Raw genomic sequence first — 15,532 nt, forward strand, 5'->3', positions numbered from 1 at the left:
ATCAAATACCATTTCTAAAAATCTTATATATAATATTTTAATTAGATATCATGCTTACTCAAGTGGCAGACTGTCAATATCTCTTATTTCTCTAGATTTTAACATGGTCAAGCCATCTATAATATAAAAGTATTCCTTTCCAAATAGCAACAATCCCTCTGCTGTGTCTAAACCCTGGATTCTAGCACAACGGAAAATATTGGTTATCTGAAAAAATAAAACTAGTCTTATTCTCCAAATCACAGTGATAAAATTACTACCACATCCAAAACTGTTTCTTTGTTAAGAGATTTTTCTAAAAATCACATTGACATATCATTATTTTAACAAATATAAAACAATTGCATTAAAAAAAATAATATGATGAAACATTCAAAACAAAACTAAAGGGTCTAAAAGTATACTGTATAAAGATATACCTTCTCTCCTTCCCCAAGAATTCTAAATATAGCTTGGTTATTATCGGACTTGCTGTTGGTTTGTACATCTGTTTGGTTATCAGATTTACCATCAGTTTGATCACCTTGACCTTCAATAGGACCGTCTGTTTTGTCTGCTTCTGTATTATTATCAGCTGTTATTGTTTCCTCTAAATCTTCGTCCAGATCGGTGGATTTCTGATCTGATTTTCTAGGTACTAACTTTGGCAAAATATCTGAAAATAAAATTGTTATAAACTTTGAATGTTAAATATCAATTTTATGATTATTTATATCTGATTTGAGATATGAAAATTAAACAAGTCTAATATAAAAGTAAACATCGATGCCAATATTCACTGACCCAATATATGATAGGAAAAACTTGGGTAAGTGGGTAAATTTTAGGGTGTGAGTTGCATGAAAAACATGGTCAGTAGACAGGTTTTTCTATCTTGACCTTGATGTGATCAGGGATCTTCTTTGTCACATATCAGTCATTAAAGTCAGGTTTTTAAATCTACAGGTGATTTTTGGCATTTGCTTTTACCATCAAGTAACATGTCTGTTACTAGCAACACTAGTAATGACATGTTTTTATACAAGTAAACCATCTAAAAATACTTGTGGTCTTTTAAACTGACCTTCAGGTGACCTTTCCTCTGTACTGTCTTCACTACCACTGCCAACATTTGTACCAATCTGTATGGGCAAGGTTTCATTGCCTAATCCTATCAATGTCTTGGGCAAGTACCTCTCATAATATTCTCGACTGTCTATGCACATTGCTACTTTATACTTCAATGGCTAGAAAATAAAGTAATCATAGATATCAACCACCTAATTTCCCACTAATAAACATAAACGATAAGAAATACACAAAATGAAAAGTTTAAAAATAAAATTGAAATATTTTTTTTCTATTTCTTTTCTATATAACACTTTCAAATACAATAGAATATAACCAGATGATCCACAGGGCGCAGTTTTATACAACCACAGAGTTCAAACCCTGAACAGTTGGGTCAAGTATGGACACAACATTCAAGCTTGATACAGCTCTGAATTTGGATTGTGATTAAGTAGTTGACACAACATAGGTTTCTGACACAGAATGAATGTGGTCTAAGAACTTGAACTTAAAAACTTTAAAATTTTAAATTGGACATTTACCTATTATGGTCTAATATCAAAAATCTAAATACATGGTTAGATTCAGCATATATATCAAAGAACCCCAAGGATTCAATTTTTGATGAAATCAAATAAAGTTCAATTTTGTACCCTTTAGACCTCAATGTGGACCAATTTTATAACCGGGGCCCAAATATCAAAAATCTAAATACATAGTTAGATTCAGCATATTGAAGAACCCCACATATTCAATTTTTGTTGAAATCAAACTAAGTTTAATTTTGGACCCCGATTTGGACCAACTTGAAACTGGGCCCATAATCAAAAATCTAAGTACATGTTTAGATTTAGTATATTAAAGAACCCCAAGGATTCAATTTTTGTTGAAATAAAACAAAGCTTAATTTTGGACCCCGATTTGAACCAACTTAAAAACTGGGCCTATGAGCAAAAATCTTAATACATGTTTAAATTCAGCATATCAAAGAACCCCCCAAGGATTCAATTTTTGTTGAAATAAAACAAAGTTTAATTTTGGACCCTTTGGACCTTAATGTAGACAGATTTGAAAACAGGACCAGAAATTAAGAATCTACATTCATGGTTAGATTCGGCATATCAAAGAACCCCAATTATTCAATTTTTTATGAAATCAAACAAAAAAAAAAGTTTAATTTTTTACCCTTTTGGCCCTTAATTCGTAAACTTTTGGGACCAAAACTCCCAAAATCAATCCCAACCTTCCTTTTATGGTCATAAACCTTGTGATTAAATTTCATAGATTTTTATTTACTTATACTAAAGTTATTGTGTGAAAACAAAGAAAAATGCTTATTTGGGCCCCTTTTAGGTCCCTAATTCCTAAAAAAAATTGCGGTCTTATAAAAAAGATGTGGTATGATTGCCAATGAGATAACTCTCCACAAGAAACCAAATAACACAGAAATTAACCACTATAGGTCACTGTACGTCTTTCAACAATGAACAAAGCCCATACCGCAATAGAACCATAGATAAGATAAAGGTACTTACGCTGTTCTCCAAATCAGGTCTATAAGGATAGTGAGTGTAGAACAAATCATTGAACACCATTTTCTTCCTCATCCTACATGGTCCTTCTGTTACATCTAACATCCATTTGTCAAACCTGGACCCAACATATGGACCCCATAGGCCTTTCTCTCGTAACAACTCATTCTCTGACATTTCCCATTCTTCCACCAGGTATCTTTCCATGTGTTCATGTCCCTGGAATAGAAATTGTATGTCAAATGTATATATATCCTTCAGCTGAATAAGTATTTCATCTTAATTATGAACAAATCTGTCATTTTTAATTTTAAGCAATAGAAGAATTTCAAATTCCTGCATTTTCCCATACATTTCTTATATCAAAATGTTTATCTTATTACATCACAGAAAGAACTGATAAATGCACTCATTAACGCTGATTGAACTTGGGTCAACTGGTATAACTCATTAATTAAAAAGAACTTGAAATTGGTCTATAAACTTGTATCAATAGGTACTGTAAATTCAGAAATTATTGCGATATTTTTATTATTGTGAAAAATGAGACATTTTCTTTTATATAAATCAAACAGGATTTTTCTCAATATCACAAACATTAAAATTGCGTTTTAGTCTAAGATGACAAAATTGCAAAAATAAATACAAGCAATAATTTCTGAATTTACAGATTCTCCTTAAATCTTTCCATTTACAAACTATATAAAATTAATATCTCTTTGCAAGTTAGTTGCCTTTGGTATTAGATTATTATCCTACCTGTAGATACTGTTGAAACTGTAATTGTACTAAATCTCTGACAACTGCCATGTGTGTCAATGTCCAGGAAATGTAGTCCTAATAAAACAGAATAAAGTAAAAACATTTTTAAATTCATGGATAAGGATAAGGGAATCAAATAGAATCAATTGTTTTAAAGTTGCATCATTTAAATTACAAAAATATCTTTTGTTTATAAAACAAAATATAAACACTAACGCAACATGATATGTAAAATCAGTCATTAGTAATATGTGACTAAATCAATTTTTAACAAGTTTTTGAAGATCAGTAAAATGTTCTTAATATTTTTATATTGGTTAAAACTACCTTGTGAAGGAAGAGAAAAACCATGCAACATACTTTATAGGTTTCATAGTTTATTTGACTATGCTAAACAATTACAAAGAACACAATACTCACTGTCATATGAACTGTTGACGAGGGTGAAGATTTTAGTGGCAGATCTTTTTTATTCTTCCTTACTGAAAACTTCAGAACAGCATTTCCCATTTTTGCTATTTTCTGAAAAATATTTTTTTTATGGATCAACAAATATAAATGTTTCGTATAATTCAATACAGAATAATGCACTCATTATCAAATGTAATTCAAGACAGAATATTGCACTCATTATCAAATGTAATTCAAGACAGAATATTGCACTCATTATCAAATGTAATTCAAGACAGAATATTGCACTCATTATCAAATGTAATTCAAGACTGAATATTGCACTCATTATCAAATGTAATTCAAGACAGAATTTTGCACTCATTATCAAATGTAATTCAAGACTGAATATTGCACTCATTATCAAATGTAATTCAAGACTGAATATTGCACTCATTATCAAATGTAATTCAAGACTGAATATTGCACTCATTATCAAATGTAATTCAAGACTGAATATTGCACTCATTATCAAATGTAATTCAAGACTGAATATTGCACTCATTATCAAATGTAATTCAAGACTGAATATTGCACTCATTATCAAATGTAATTCAAGACTGAATATTGCACTCATTATCAAATGTAATTCAAGAAGGAATATTGCACTCATTATCAAATGTATTTTGCTTTTATAACATATCAGCAATTTTAAAAACTGTGGATTCATGGGTTGCAAATTTTGTGATATTCAATTTCATGATTTTCTCGAAGGCTGCATACAATTCCAAAGAAGACTTATAATTTATTGAACATTTAAATTTGTGATTCACCTTATCATCACAATTCAAGAAAATAGATATCCCAGGAACCACAGAATAAAGTAAATGTATTTCCTTAAATAATACAGAGCTGTGAAGAATGTCATAGATTTGGTATCATAATCTAAAGCAAAAGGTATGAGAAAGTTACACACAATACTTACAGATTGAATTTGAGCTGGTATTCTATCTGTGTAGGAGAAGCTACATTTTCTCTCATTCTCAACATACTGGACCCACACTTTGGAAGCTGATTCCTGTATCAATCCTCTGAAATATTTAACACTATAGTTAGTTCAGACTTCATAGATACCAACCCCCTTTTGACCCAATCAGTAACAATCTATCAAATTTTCTGTAATTTTGAAAAGTTTTCATTAATCATTCAAAAACGTGCATTTCCCAAAAAAATTACTGACGTGTGGTTGCAAAGTGATGTGCACTAACATGTATTCGTTAAACATATTATCTATAGTATGTATTCCATTCATTAATTATTCAGACGTTCTCGACTCATACATTTTCGTTTTGTCAAGGAGAAGTAGAGAAAGGGTGAAAGTTACTTCATAAAATGCAAATTTGCCTCTTCGGAAGTCAGTTAGTTACCAAACGATAGGTCGATAACTCCCAAGAAACCAGAAGCATTACAAAGGTGTTTTCTAAATACGGGACCAAGTTGGAAAATGATAAAACACAAAAATTTGACCCATGAAATTGCATAAATAGTAAAATTCTTGTAATTGTTTTCATTTTGTGCAAGTAAAGCATAGGTGATCTAACCTGTACATTTCAGAGGGGGAAAAACAGCTGCAAAATCAATTTGATCTTGATATTGATATATTTGATCATTTTACTATACATATAGATTTTTATCCAATTAAGCTATGAGCCTTGCCCAAAAAGATATTTTAATCAAATAAACATCTTTGTAGAAGATATTACGTATCTAGTTATCTAAACACTGGGAATAAAGATGCCAATAGCAAACATGAATGGAAACATAAAAAAGGTACTTTTGGATCATGCAGGAAACTTTATTTCATTCTAAGGTAAAATGACCTGCAGTTTGTCCTCAAAGTAGAACACTATAGTGAGATAAGAATATTCCTACCTGACAGTATTCAAATCTGGTGATGTAAAGTCTGTACTCATGGAGTCAATGTTATTTAACTGTGTCTTAAATACTTCTTCTAGAGCCTGAAAATAGTTGGGTTAAAGATGTATCAAGTCAAAATAAAATAATGAAGATCAGAATAGCTATTTACATTTCGTTATTTTGAAGATAAAGATGACAGAATTACATAAATTAGGCCGTTAGTTATTTCGTTTGAATTGTTTTACATTTGTCAATTTCGGGGCCTTTTATAGCTGACTTTGCGTTATGGTTTTGCTTATTGTTGAATGCCGTACAGTGACCTATAGTTGTTAATTTCTGTGACATTTGGTCATTGGCAGTCATACCACTTCTTTTTTATATGAAATAGATTGTTAAACCCACATATGTCTTTATATACCCTGAGAAGTCAGAGTTTAGTAATTGTAATGTTGTGTCCCATACAGATTTAAAGCAATACAAATGAACAGTTAACAAATCTATGAATGCAGTAAGCTACAAAAACTTACAGGTTTCTTGTGTGCATATAGTTCTTCCCAGACTCTCTTTGATGCTTTACAGACCAATAAATGTCCCTCTGGTACTGCACTGCCCTCTATGACAAAATCGTTGTAAGGATCTTCTTCTCCTAAGTTTACATGCCATGTTGTTGTCATAGCTTGTCCTCCATGTAAGTTAATTGACCTGAAAATAATGAACTACTGATTAAAACTTCTTTTGTAACATTTTTATGATTCTGATATTAACACTATTTTTGACAAGACTCAAATCAATGATTCACAATCTGATGCAATGATAACAACTGACCAATTCAGAAAATCTTAACCCATTCATGGAAAACAACTTTTAATATTCACTATTTAAATTTTCAAGACTTTTTTTGCAACAACATTTATAAATTGCCCTTTGAAAATGCTATGAGAGCCAATATGATGTTTTTCTATTGCAAGCTACACTACTCTTATTCCAGCATTAGAGACACACATTTTGGGTTATCAGATATTTAAAGAAAAACAGTTTTTGATATATTGTACATAAAAAGACAAATGAGAAATGAAAAATTACAGCTTATATATATATGCAAGTATGTACACAGAACAAAATTAGGTTTGCTTATTTGCTAGGAAGAAATGAAATCAGTACTGCTTTTCTTATAAGAAGATGAAAGAAAAGTGGCCAATTGAATTATAAACAGGTGAAAAGTGAAAGACTAAAACACAGTTTGATTCTGTATTCTATTACTCTTAATGATAGCATACTTAAATTTTATGCAATCAGTACATACTATGATACACAAATTGGACACATCCCTCAAACCAATTGTGAGCAAATTAAACACAAATGGAATAAAAGCAAAGTATTCAATAATATTATGTTGCACTAAATTGCTTTTAAAAGTTCCCCCCGTCATCTGTGTACCTTTATTAGACACAAGGCCAAGTTTTTTTTTATCATTATTACTAACTTGTGTAAAAATCCAGATACAAAAATTTGCTTATACATTAGAAGCAAATCCTTATTACAAATATGTTAAGTTATATTTCCTTAGCATTTAAATAAAATTGAGAATGGAAATGGGTAATGTTTTAAAGAGACAACAACCCGACCATAAAAAAACAACAGCAGAAGGTCACCAACAGGTCTTCAATGTAGCGAAAAATGTCCGCACCCAGAGGCGTCCTTCAGCTAGCCCCTAAACAAATATATACTAGTTCAGTGATAATGAACGCCATTTTAATTTCCAAAGATTATAACATTCAGCATCTTTGGCTTACATGGACAAAGATTAAAGTGTATATCATTATATACATGTATATGAATGTTCTAAGGGTTGTTTCATAAAAACATACATGGGACCCAGCACTAGTAACCCGAATTTAACTTGATCGGACAAAAACGTGTTAACGCTATTTAAATGAGATTGATCGTTATTTGATACAGATTGACAAAAATTAAAAATTATATTTAATTCATTTCAATTCATATCAATTCATTTTAACGCCAGTCAAATAGATTTCTCTGCGGTGAATCAATTGAAATCAAGTTGCTGGTTAGTTATGTTAAACTTATAGGCCACGCCCCCGTTAAACTATTTCAAACATGCATTAATTCGTTTTAAACATAGATGAGACCCGGCCTTTTTACAGGTAAACCACTCAAGCAAAACGACCTCGATGTATCTATCGTTTTTTGTTTCAAACTTTAAATGCGTACAGTCTTAGTAAAGTCACATGCTTCACAATTTAAACAAACGAATGAATAATACACGTGACATGTTCATATATAAGGTATTAATATAAAAACATTAAAATATATATGCACACGCGGTTTAAAAATGCAAAACTTGTGAATCTGTTGAAAATAAAATAAATAGATATATGACATGATTTTAATTTGCTCAAATGCACAAGTTCTTTTTCGCATATATACATGCGTTTCAAAAATTGCCAAGTTCTATGAAAACTCGTGGCATGTAAGTTACGTGTGGTCCTTTGCAATTATTTACGAAACTTTATGTATTCCTATATATTTACCGTTTCTCTTTTTTCTGTTTTACTATATTAATTCTTTATTCCGTAAGAAAATATACAGTTCATAGGAACAAATACATACACAGATGATACAGTTTACTATATTTTCCTCGTATTTAAATGTAGACACGGAAAACTACACAGAAATTATTTATTGTGAACATAATTTAAACCGATGTATTTCATATTTTCGGTCTTGACTGTGAAAAGTGCTTAAGTCCATTATTAGTAAAATACAGATATAAAAAATAACTCTTCCTTTTTAATATTTCTTTATTTTAGAGGTAAGCTTCTGGCCAAGTTTCACTTATTCTGTCGCAAATCATTTACTTCAATAATCAATCGATTGTATTCTGAAAGAATTTGATTTGTTCTCTGTAGGAATACATGAAATATTTCTCACTGAACGTTATGTTTACAATCGATGATCAAATACAAATCTACAGTATTTATATGAAAGAGACTTAATAATATATTTTTTTAATTATTATTCTTCACATATTTGAAGGATCGAAATAATCAGGTCTACAAATGGATGTTATTTAAAGACTTGAAATTTTACAATTATCACATGCATCCATGAAATTTTTATCGACGCACCAAACTTTTCCCTTTCATCGTGCATAGCTAATTTCCGATTCACTTAGGTTTCTTACGATCTTCTTACTTGTTCATTACATTCTAAAATTAAAATTCTACACAAATTGCAGAAACTTTTATTCTCCGGCTAGACTGCGTAAAAGATAAATATTGCTTTGTTTGTGTACACACAATGTTTTGAAGGCCTTTATCCAGTTTGGCTAAAAAAATAATAATTTGCGCCACAAGTTAATTACGCGAATTCATTTTTTGCATCCCTTTATCATAAAAACTGCAACATTCATTTGCGCCAATAAAACATTTAATTGCGCAAATATTATAGACATGTTTTTAAAATGTTTCTTCTTAGTGCACTGAGGAGGTCCTTTTCGGTATTTACACGTAGGTTCAGAAATCGCAAACTGAAAGGGCCTCCTTAGTGCACTTAGACTGACAAAAAAGTGCACTATGGACCTGATGGAAAGATAGAATAGACACAAAAATATGGCATACAGAAGGAGAAGTACATAATTTCTAATTTTAGTAATTATAAAGTTATTACAGTTGAAGTAAGTATTCTACTGTTACATGTACGTGTAAATAGGTTAATAGTTTCGAGGTAAATATGACAAAAATAAGAAAATTGAGATTGGAAATGGGGAATGTGTCAAGTTCCATTTATTGTCGCAATAAATATTATAAAAAAGAAGAGATAAGCGCTATTCAAACCTGTACAATATGACAAATTACACCTAACCGTTTTCAGTAAATTCTTCGCCCGGGGATATACACCTGCCAGTAATCCACCTTCAGTAACTTTACAATACCCAGCCGTGTTATTTCCGTATATTGTACATGTAGATAGCACGCGTGATACATGTATATACACCAGAAATACCCATTCAAGTGATTTTTTAATATCAGAAGAACTCCATATCGGGTACATAAACATAAAATTACAATAATATGAAAAAAAAATGATGTTTTAGTAAATGCACCTAGATATGTATTTGTAAACTTAATATGTTAATTCGTTATTTCATGTATCTTTTTCTTTTTACTTCAATTACTTTTATGTATCTTATTGACTTATTCCTAAATCGAAAAAACGCACAAATCTGAATAGAATCATACGGCATTGAACATGTTGAATGATTTCTCTAACTCAAAACTAGTTATACATGTACATGTAAATGCCTCTGAAATTATATTTTTCTCGTTGGGTTGCTTGTCCTTAAGTTGACGTTTACGCTATATTCTTATGTTCGGTATTTGTGAAAACCGTTCATCTATCAATTTTACAAGAAATATAATACTTGTAAGTCATGAACATTGAAGTTTAACTTGCTATCATTTTTTCGTATACGCAAAAACATAAAATAAAATGAAACACTTTATAGCGGTTTGAATTATGCAGTGCATTTTGAAAAACCGGTTATTTTTGTTTCATACTTTTTCTGTCCCTTTTCTTTATAATTAGGACACGTGTTACTGGTTAATATAGAATAAAATTAACGGTACCAATTTTCTTGCACCAGATGCGCATTTCGAAAATACATGTCTCTTCAAATGATGCTCGAGGCCAAAATATATGAAATCAAAACTAATATAAAAGACGATCAAAAGAGCTATAATCTAAAAGGTCCAAAAAGTATGGCCAAATCCGTGAAAGGAATACTAGTGAATCATGAATAATCCCAAACAACAAATTTTTGATTGGTTTGTCACACCTGCTTATACTATCAATATTATGTATTGTTTTCGGCTGAGACTACTACATGTATAAAAGTTAAAGTAGCCTCAGATTTGGCAATATTGAAACAAATTGAATATTCTTAGTAATTTGAATTGCTTCTTCAGTTATTTATTATATATATACGGAAAAACAAGGTGGATATTTAATCATCGGCTCTCGTGAAGTTTTCTTGTAGGTTAAAAGAAGGGGGACAGTATACCTCTAAGTGATAAAACTTCAAGATTGGTATTCTTTAAATTGTATAACTGTCTTAGTCTGGCTTTCTCCTCAATTTTTAGATTATTTTGAGAATGACGAGTTTATGCCAGATCTGTTATCATTTGTTAAATCAAAGACATGTAGTAGATATATTCTTTTTTAGACCAAAAAACTACCATACGATATTCTACATGAACGGTGAATTAAATTATTGACAAGCATACCACATCTTCTTATATTCATTCGTTATTTGATAAAGATCTTCATCAAGCCTAAATAAATAAATGATTTTGAAAATGAACTTATTGATAACTATACAGATTGTAGTGTGTTATCGATCTAGGTGTTCTCGTTGAGGTCCGCGTTCTAAATCCAAAGCATTTCATTGGTTAGTAGATTTGCAATCTTTCAATCCAAGGTGTTCTCAATGGGGTCCGCGTTCATGTTTCAATAAGATAAACTATATTGTAATTTTCTACTCCAAGTTCACAAAATAGAATTTGAGCTGTTTTATAAGTATACATGATGGTGCCTCGTTTTTAAGGGATTGGAATTATTTAAAATAAATTTATCTATTCATCCATAAAAAAAATTTTGGGTTAATATACACTATAATTTCACTTTTTTTAAATGACAACTTATAATTACCGGTAGATTTGCAAATATTGACACATGTGCGTTTGGATTAGCATCAAAATGTTCCTGTATTTTTATAAGAAATACTTTATAACACAATCTTGGACTTGTACAAGTATATATATGCATCTATAAGTCCAATACATGTATGTACATGTATACGCTACATTGAAGACCCGTAATAGAGGCTTTCCTCTGTTGTCTGCGCTTTAGTCGGATTTTTGTCTCCTTTACACATTCCCCATTTCCATTCTCATTTTTTGTTATATACGACGATATATTGTTCCTGTTTAAAATACCATGTACATGATCATATATGAGGCTATGAAAGTAAATAAATGGAGTTTACAGAAATAAAGATAATAATGGGATAAGCACTTTAAATAACAGAACAAAGAGATGAGAATATAAAGAATAGAATAAATGATTCATGGTTGCTTAACGCCCAGTTACAAATGTTACACTCTACCCCTCCATCTTTTTGTCCATGTGATGAGTAAAGCCTATTTAAACCAGTGACGTATATATTAAGTCCTTGATTTAAACTGATTCTTATAGTTAGTTATTATGTTGTACATGTACTGTTATATCACTGACTGAGACTAGGTGAGGGTAGGGAGCCCGCTAACAATTTTAACCCCGCCACATTATTTATGTATGTGCCTGTTCCTAGTCAGGAGCCTGCAATTCAGTAGTTGTCGTTTGTTTATGTGTTACATATTTATTTTTCGTTCTTTTTTTTTTGTTTGATTTATAAATAAGGCGGTTTGTTTTCTTATTTGAATTGCTTTACATTGTCATATCGGGGCCTTGCTCATTGTTGAAGGTCGTACGGTGACCTATATTTGTTAATGTCTCTGTCATTTTGGTCTCTTGTGGACTGTTGTCTAATTCGAAATCATACCACATCTTCTTTTTTATATTCCTGTCCTTTTAATATGCCCATTATAGACATAGCATGCTACATCAAGCTTAACATTTTAATTTATAAATATCAAATAGCGAAAAATGTATATATATATTTATTCAATAACGACAATGTTGCTGCAATAAGTGCCAAAAACATCAACAATATTTTATTGAAAAGAAACGGCATTTTATTTCACTTGTTCTTAAAGAAAAAGATGTTTCATTTCATTTAGTATACGGACACTGTAAATTTTGAATGTAAATGAGTAAAAATTTGTTTATATTTATATCTTGTGTCTTATACGGCTCTCATTTATCTTTTTAAAGATTGATGCATACAATGCAGATGTTTAAATGTTTTGTTTAGTTTTGTGATTCTCATTTTATGCTTGTATGTGGTGAGACTTTAGAATACTAATAATGATGAAATATTGAATCTAAAAATATTCAGAAACTATAAACTTTTCTTAAATTTATACTTGAGTCAGAAAATTAAAACCAGCAGTGTCAAAAATATTTTTTTTAAGCTGACAAATGTTTTACACTCAGTGGGCATTAAATATCATTGACATACTATATAGCACTAATCGCAATATACATGTACATGTATATATTTTGGACATCTTATCAGTAATCTCTCTATTGAAGATGTTGAAATCTATGTATTATAATTATTCGCTTATTAGGCAAATTCATATTCTACAAAGATATTTTCAATCATTTTAGTTTTGATAAATACCAATACAAATAACATATTTGTCTCAGTCTCCTGTTTGAGGATATTCGATTGATTAAATACAATAAACAAGGTTGTCAGGTAAATGTGGATTACGGATTAAGATGTTAGATGTCAAACTTGAATTAACAAACTGAGGTGAATTTAACCCGAATATGTAGTTTCTCTTCAACAGTGTTTTAATTCCAAGTTTCTTATTTTCATTTCAACTAAATTAATAAGAATGATAGAAAGATTCGGAACTAAAGATAGTCACAATTAAAAATATGTATTTTGAAAAAAAGACAAAAACGCCAGGGGGGGGGGGGGTGAGATCTCATAAACATGTTTAACCCCGCCGCATTTTTGCGCCTATCCCAAGTCAGGAGCCTCTGGCCTGTGTTAGTCTTATATTATTTGAATTTTGGTTTCTTGTGTACAATTTGGAAATTAGTATGGCGTTCATTACCACTGGACTATATATATATATAGTATTTATTTGTTTAGGGGCAAGCTGAAGGACGCCTCCGGGTGCGGGAACTTCTCGCAACATTGAAGACCTCAGTGTTGGTGACCTCCTGCTCAGTGTTGATTTTTTTTTCTTTGGTCGGGTTGTTGTCTCTTTGACACATTCCCTATTTCCATTCTTAATTTTACAATGGTACGTAAATTAAGATTTTATCCGAAAAGACGAATTTTTCTAAATGTTCTACAAAAAATTTGTACAACTATTGAATACTGTAAATGTTAAATGCATAAATGTCCAGATCTATATCGAACTTGCTTTGCTTCGTCGAAAGTACGAATATAGAAAAATCACAATCCTTTATTTCGTCTTCGTCTTCGTCAAATAGTGCTTTTGGTTTCTTTTTATTATTACATACTAGTATAAATGAATACACTACAAGTTATTCCTATGTAATCTCATTTAGATATTTAGTTGTTTAAACAAATTTTATTGGTCAAACAAATGGATTAGATATTAAGTGCATGCAAAGTAAATTTTAAAGATGAAAATCGTATTAGTTCGATAATGCTTCAAACTAAATATAAACTGAAAATACATGTATAACTGCCATATTCCGAATCCTCGACATTCATTTGTGTAAATGAAGAAAAGATAACAATGATTGGTATCTGTGTGATTTGAATCTACGTCTCAATCACGCTTCATAAAGATATTACGGAATATTCAAGATTTCCAACTTTTCTTGAATATGATTGCCAATGGAATAAACCATGCAGCAGATTTCGAAATAACCCTATAATTTGTGTGTGAACTATGACAACTTAAGCCGTAATTCTGCTGTAGTGTACGTCGATTATTTCTGTTACATGAAGGCGTATGGCAACCATACTACCATACAACCCTTTTTTGTGCATTGTACGCTCAGGGACGTACATCTTACTATTTTACATGGATTGGTAGAAAATGTTACTTTTCAGCTGTAGTCCATTTGACATCAAAGTAGCATACAAGTACGGAGGCTAGGATTTATAATTCGGCTAGTCTGAATGACTTCGTGCAATATCCCCGTTCCCTATTCATTTATAGTTTAAACATACATAATTAAAATTTTGCAGTTTGCATATAAATATGATATTTAAATTTCGTATGGCTTATTACAACCTCCAACACATTTTATTTGATGTCACCAATGGTAAACATGTAAAATGAAACAATAACTTACTATTATAAGTTATATGGTTCGCTACTGACCCCCTACGAATCCATAGAGGGTTAGTAAAATCCATAGTGGTCGAGGCCGGAGGCCGAATCCCCTATTTATTTTATTCACCCTCTATGGATCCGTAGGGGGTCAATAATTAACCGTATAACGAATTTATCGGACGCTGGACCTTTTCTGTGGCGTTTTGTTGAAAAATAAACATATGAAACTTACTTACCCCATACGGTCTCATTGGGGGTCACCACGTGACGGCGTTTAACCAATCACAACGTGATAATTCATCTGTGGTCCGATAAAATACTATTATAAACTTTTGTTGTATGTTTATATACAAACCAAAATCACTACTAGACTAGGTGTTGACACGCTCAAATTAACAAAATTGTGTTTCAAAGAACCAATGCACCAAATTGATTTTATAGGATTTAGTTTAATATTAAAACCTGTTCAAGGAATCGTTATTAAAAAAATATTTAAAAAAAATGTAGGACAAATTCGGCTTACAACACGAAAATTGTTCAAAGAATAGTACCAAGCATGTGACAAATTGACCGGGTATGTAACAGAGGTGTCGGAATCACTGATGGATTGGTGGAAAGTTACTGTTTGTTCAACGATCAGTGACAAGTATCTCGTTTGCATATTGCAATACCAAATTAAACTAAGTTGGGCAGACGACAAAAGCGAAATTGTGACAAACTTTATTTCCAAGTGTTATTTAGGAAGTCAAACATGCATATGGAAAGTAAATTTTACTATTATTTTTTTAACAAAATAAATAGATCACTATTATTTACTGAACAAAATAAGAAGATCAAAACCGCTAAAAGAAATTAAACCCGATAAAT

The 15,532-nt window shown here is 30.9% G+C and overlaps 1 protein-coding gene across 6 annotated transcripts in view; it reads right to left on the reverse strand.

The window, feature by feature from the left end:
- LOC134725306 (WD repeat and FYVE domain-containing protein 3-like) overlaps positions 1 to 15,532 on the reverse strand; it is an 84,736-nt gene that overhangs the window by 15,608 nt on the left and 53,596 nt on the right. For all 6 annotated transcript variants that reach the window (XM_063589012.1, XM_063589013.1, XM_063589010.1 and 3 more), the window contains 9 exons: positions 6,179 to 6,353; positions 5,667 to 5,752; positions 4,720 to 4,825; positions 3,765 to 3,866; positions 3,342 to 3,419; positions 2,586 to 2,801; positions 1,064 to 1,226; positions 420 to 655; positions 59 to 207 (listed from right to left, as the gene is read on the reverse strand). In XM_063589012.1, the coding sequence (XP_063445082.1) occupies positions 59 to 207; positions 420 to 655; positions 1,064 to 1,226; positions 2,586 to 2,801; positions 3,342 to 3,419; positions 3,765 to 3,866; positions 4,720 to 4,825; positions 5,667 to 5,752; positions 6,179 to 6,353 (1,311 nt within the window). The remainder of the gene's footprint in view (positions 1 to 58; positions 208 to 419; positions 656 to 1,063; positions 1,227 to 2,585; positions 2,802 to 3,341; positions 3,420 to 3,764; positions 3,867 to 4,719; positions 4,826 to 5,666; positions 5,753 to 6,178; positions 6,354 to 15,532) is intronic.

Source organism: Mytilus trossulus, chromosome 7 (genome assembly GCF_036588685.1).
Source record: "Mytilus trossulus isolate FHL-02 chromosome 7, PNRI_Mtr1.1.1.hap1, whole genome shotgun sequence".
Classification (NCBI taxonomy): domain Eukaryota; kingdom Metazoa; phylum Mollusca; class Bivalvia; order Mytilida; family Mytilidae; genus Mytilus; species Mytilus trossulus.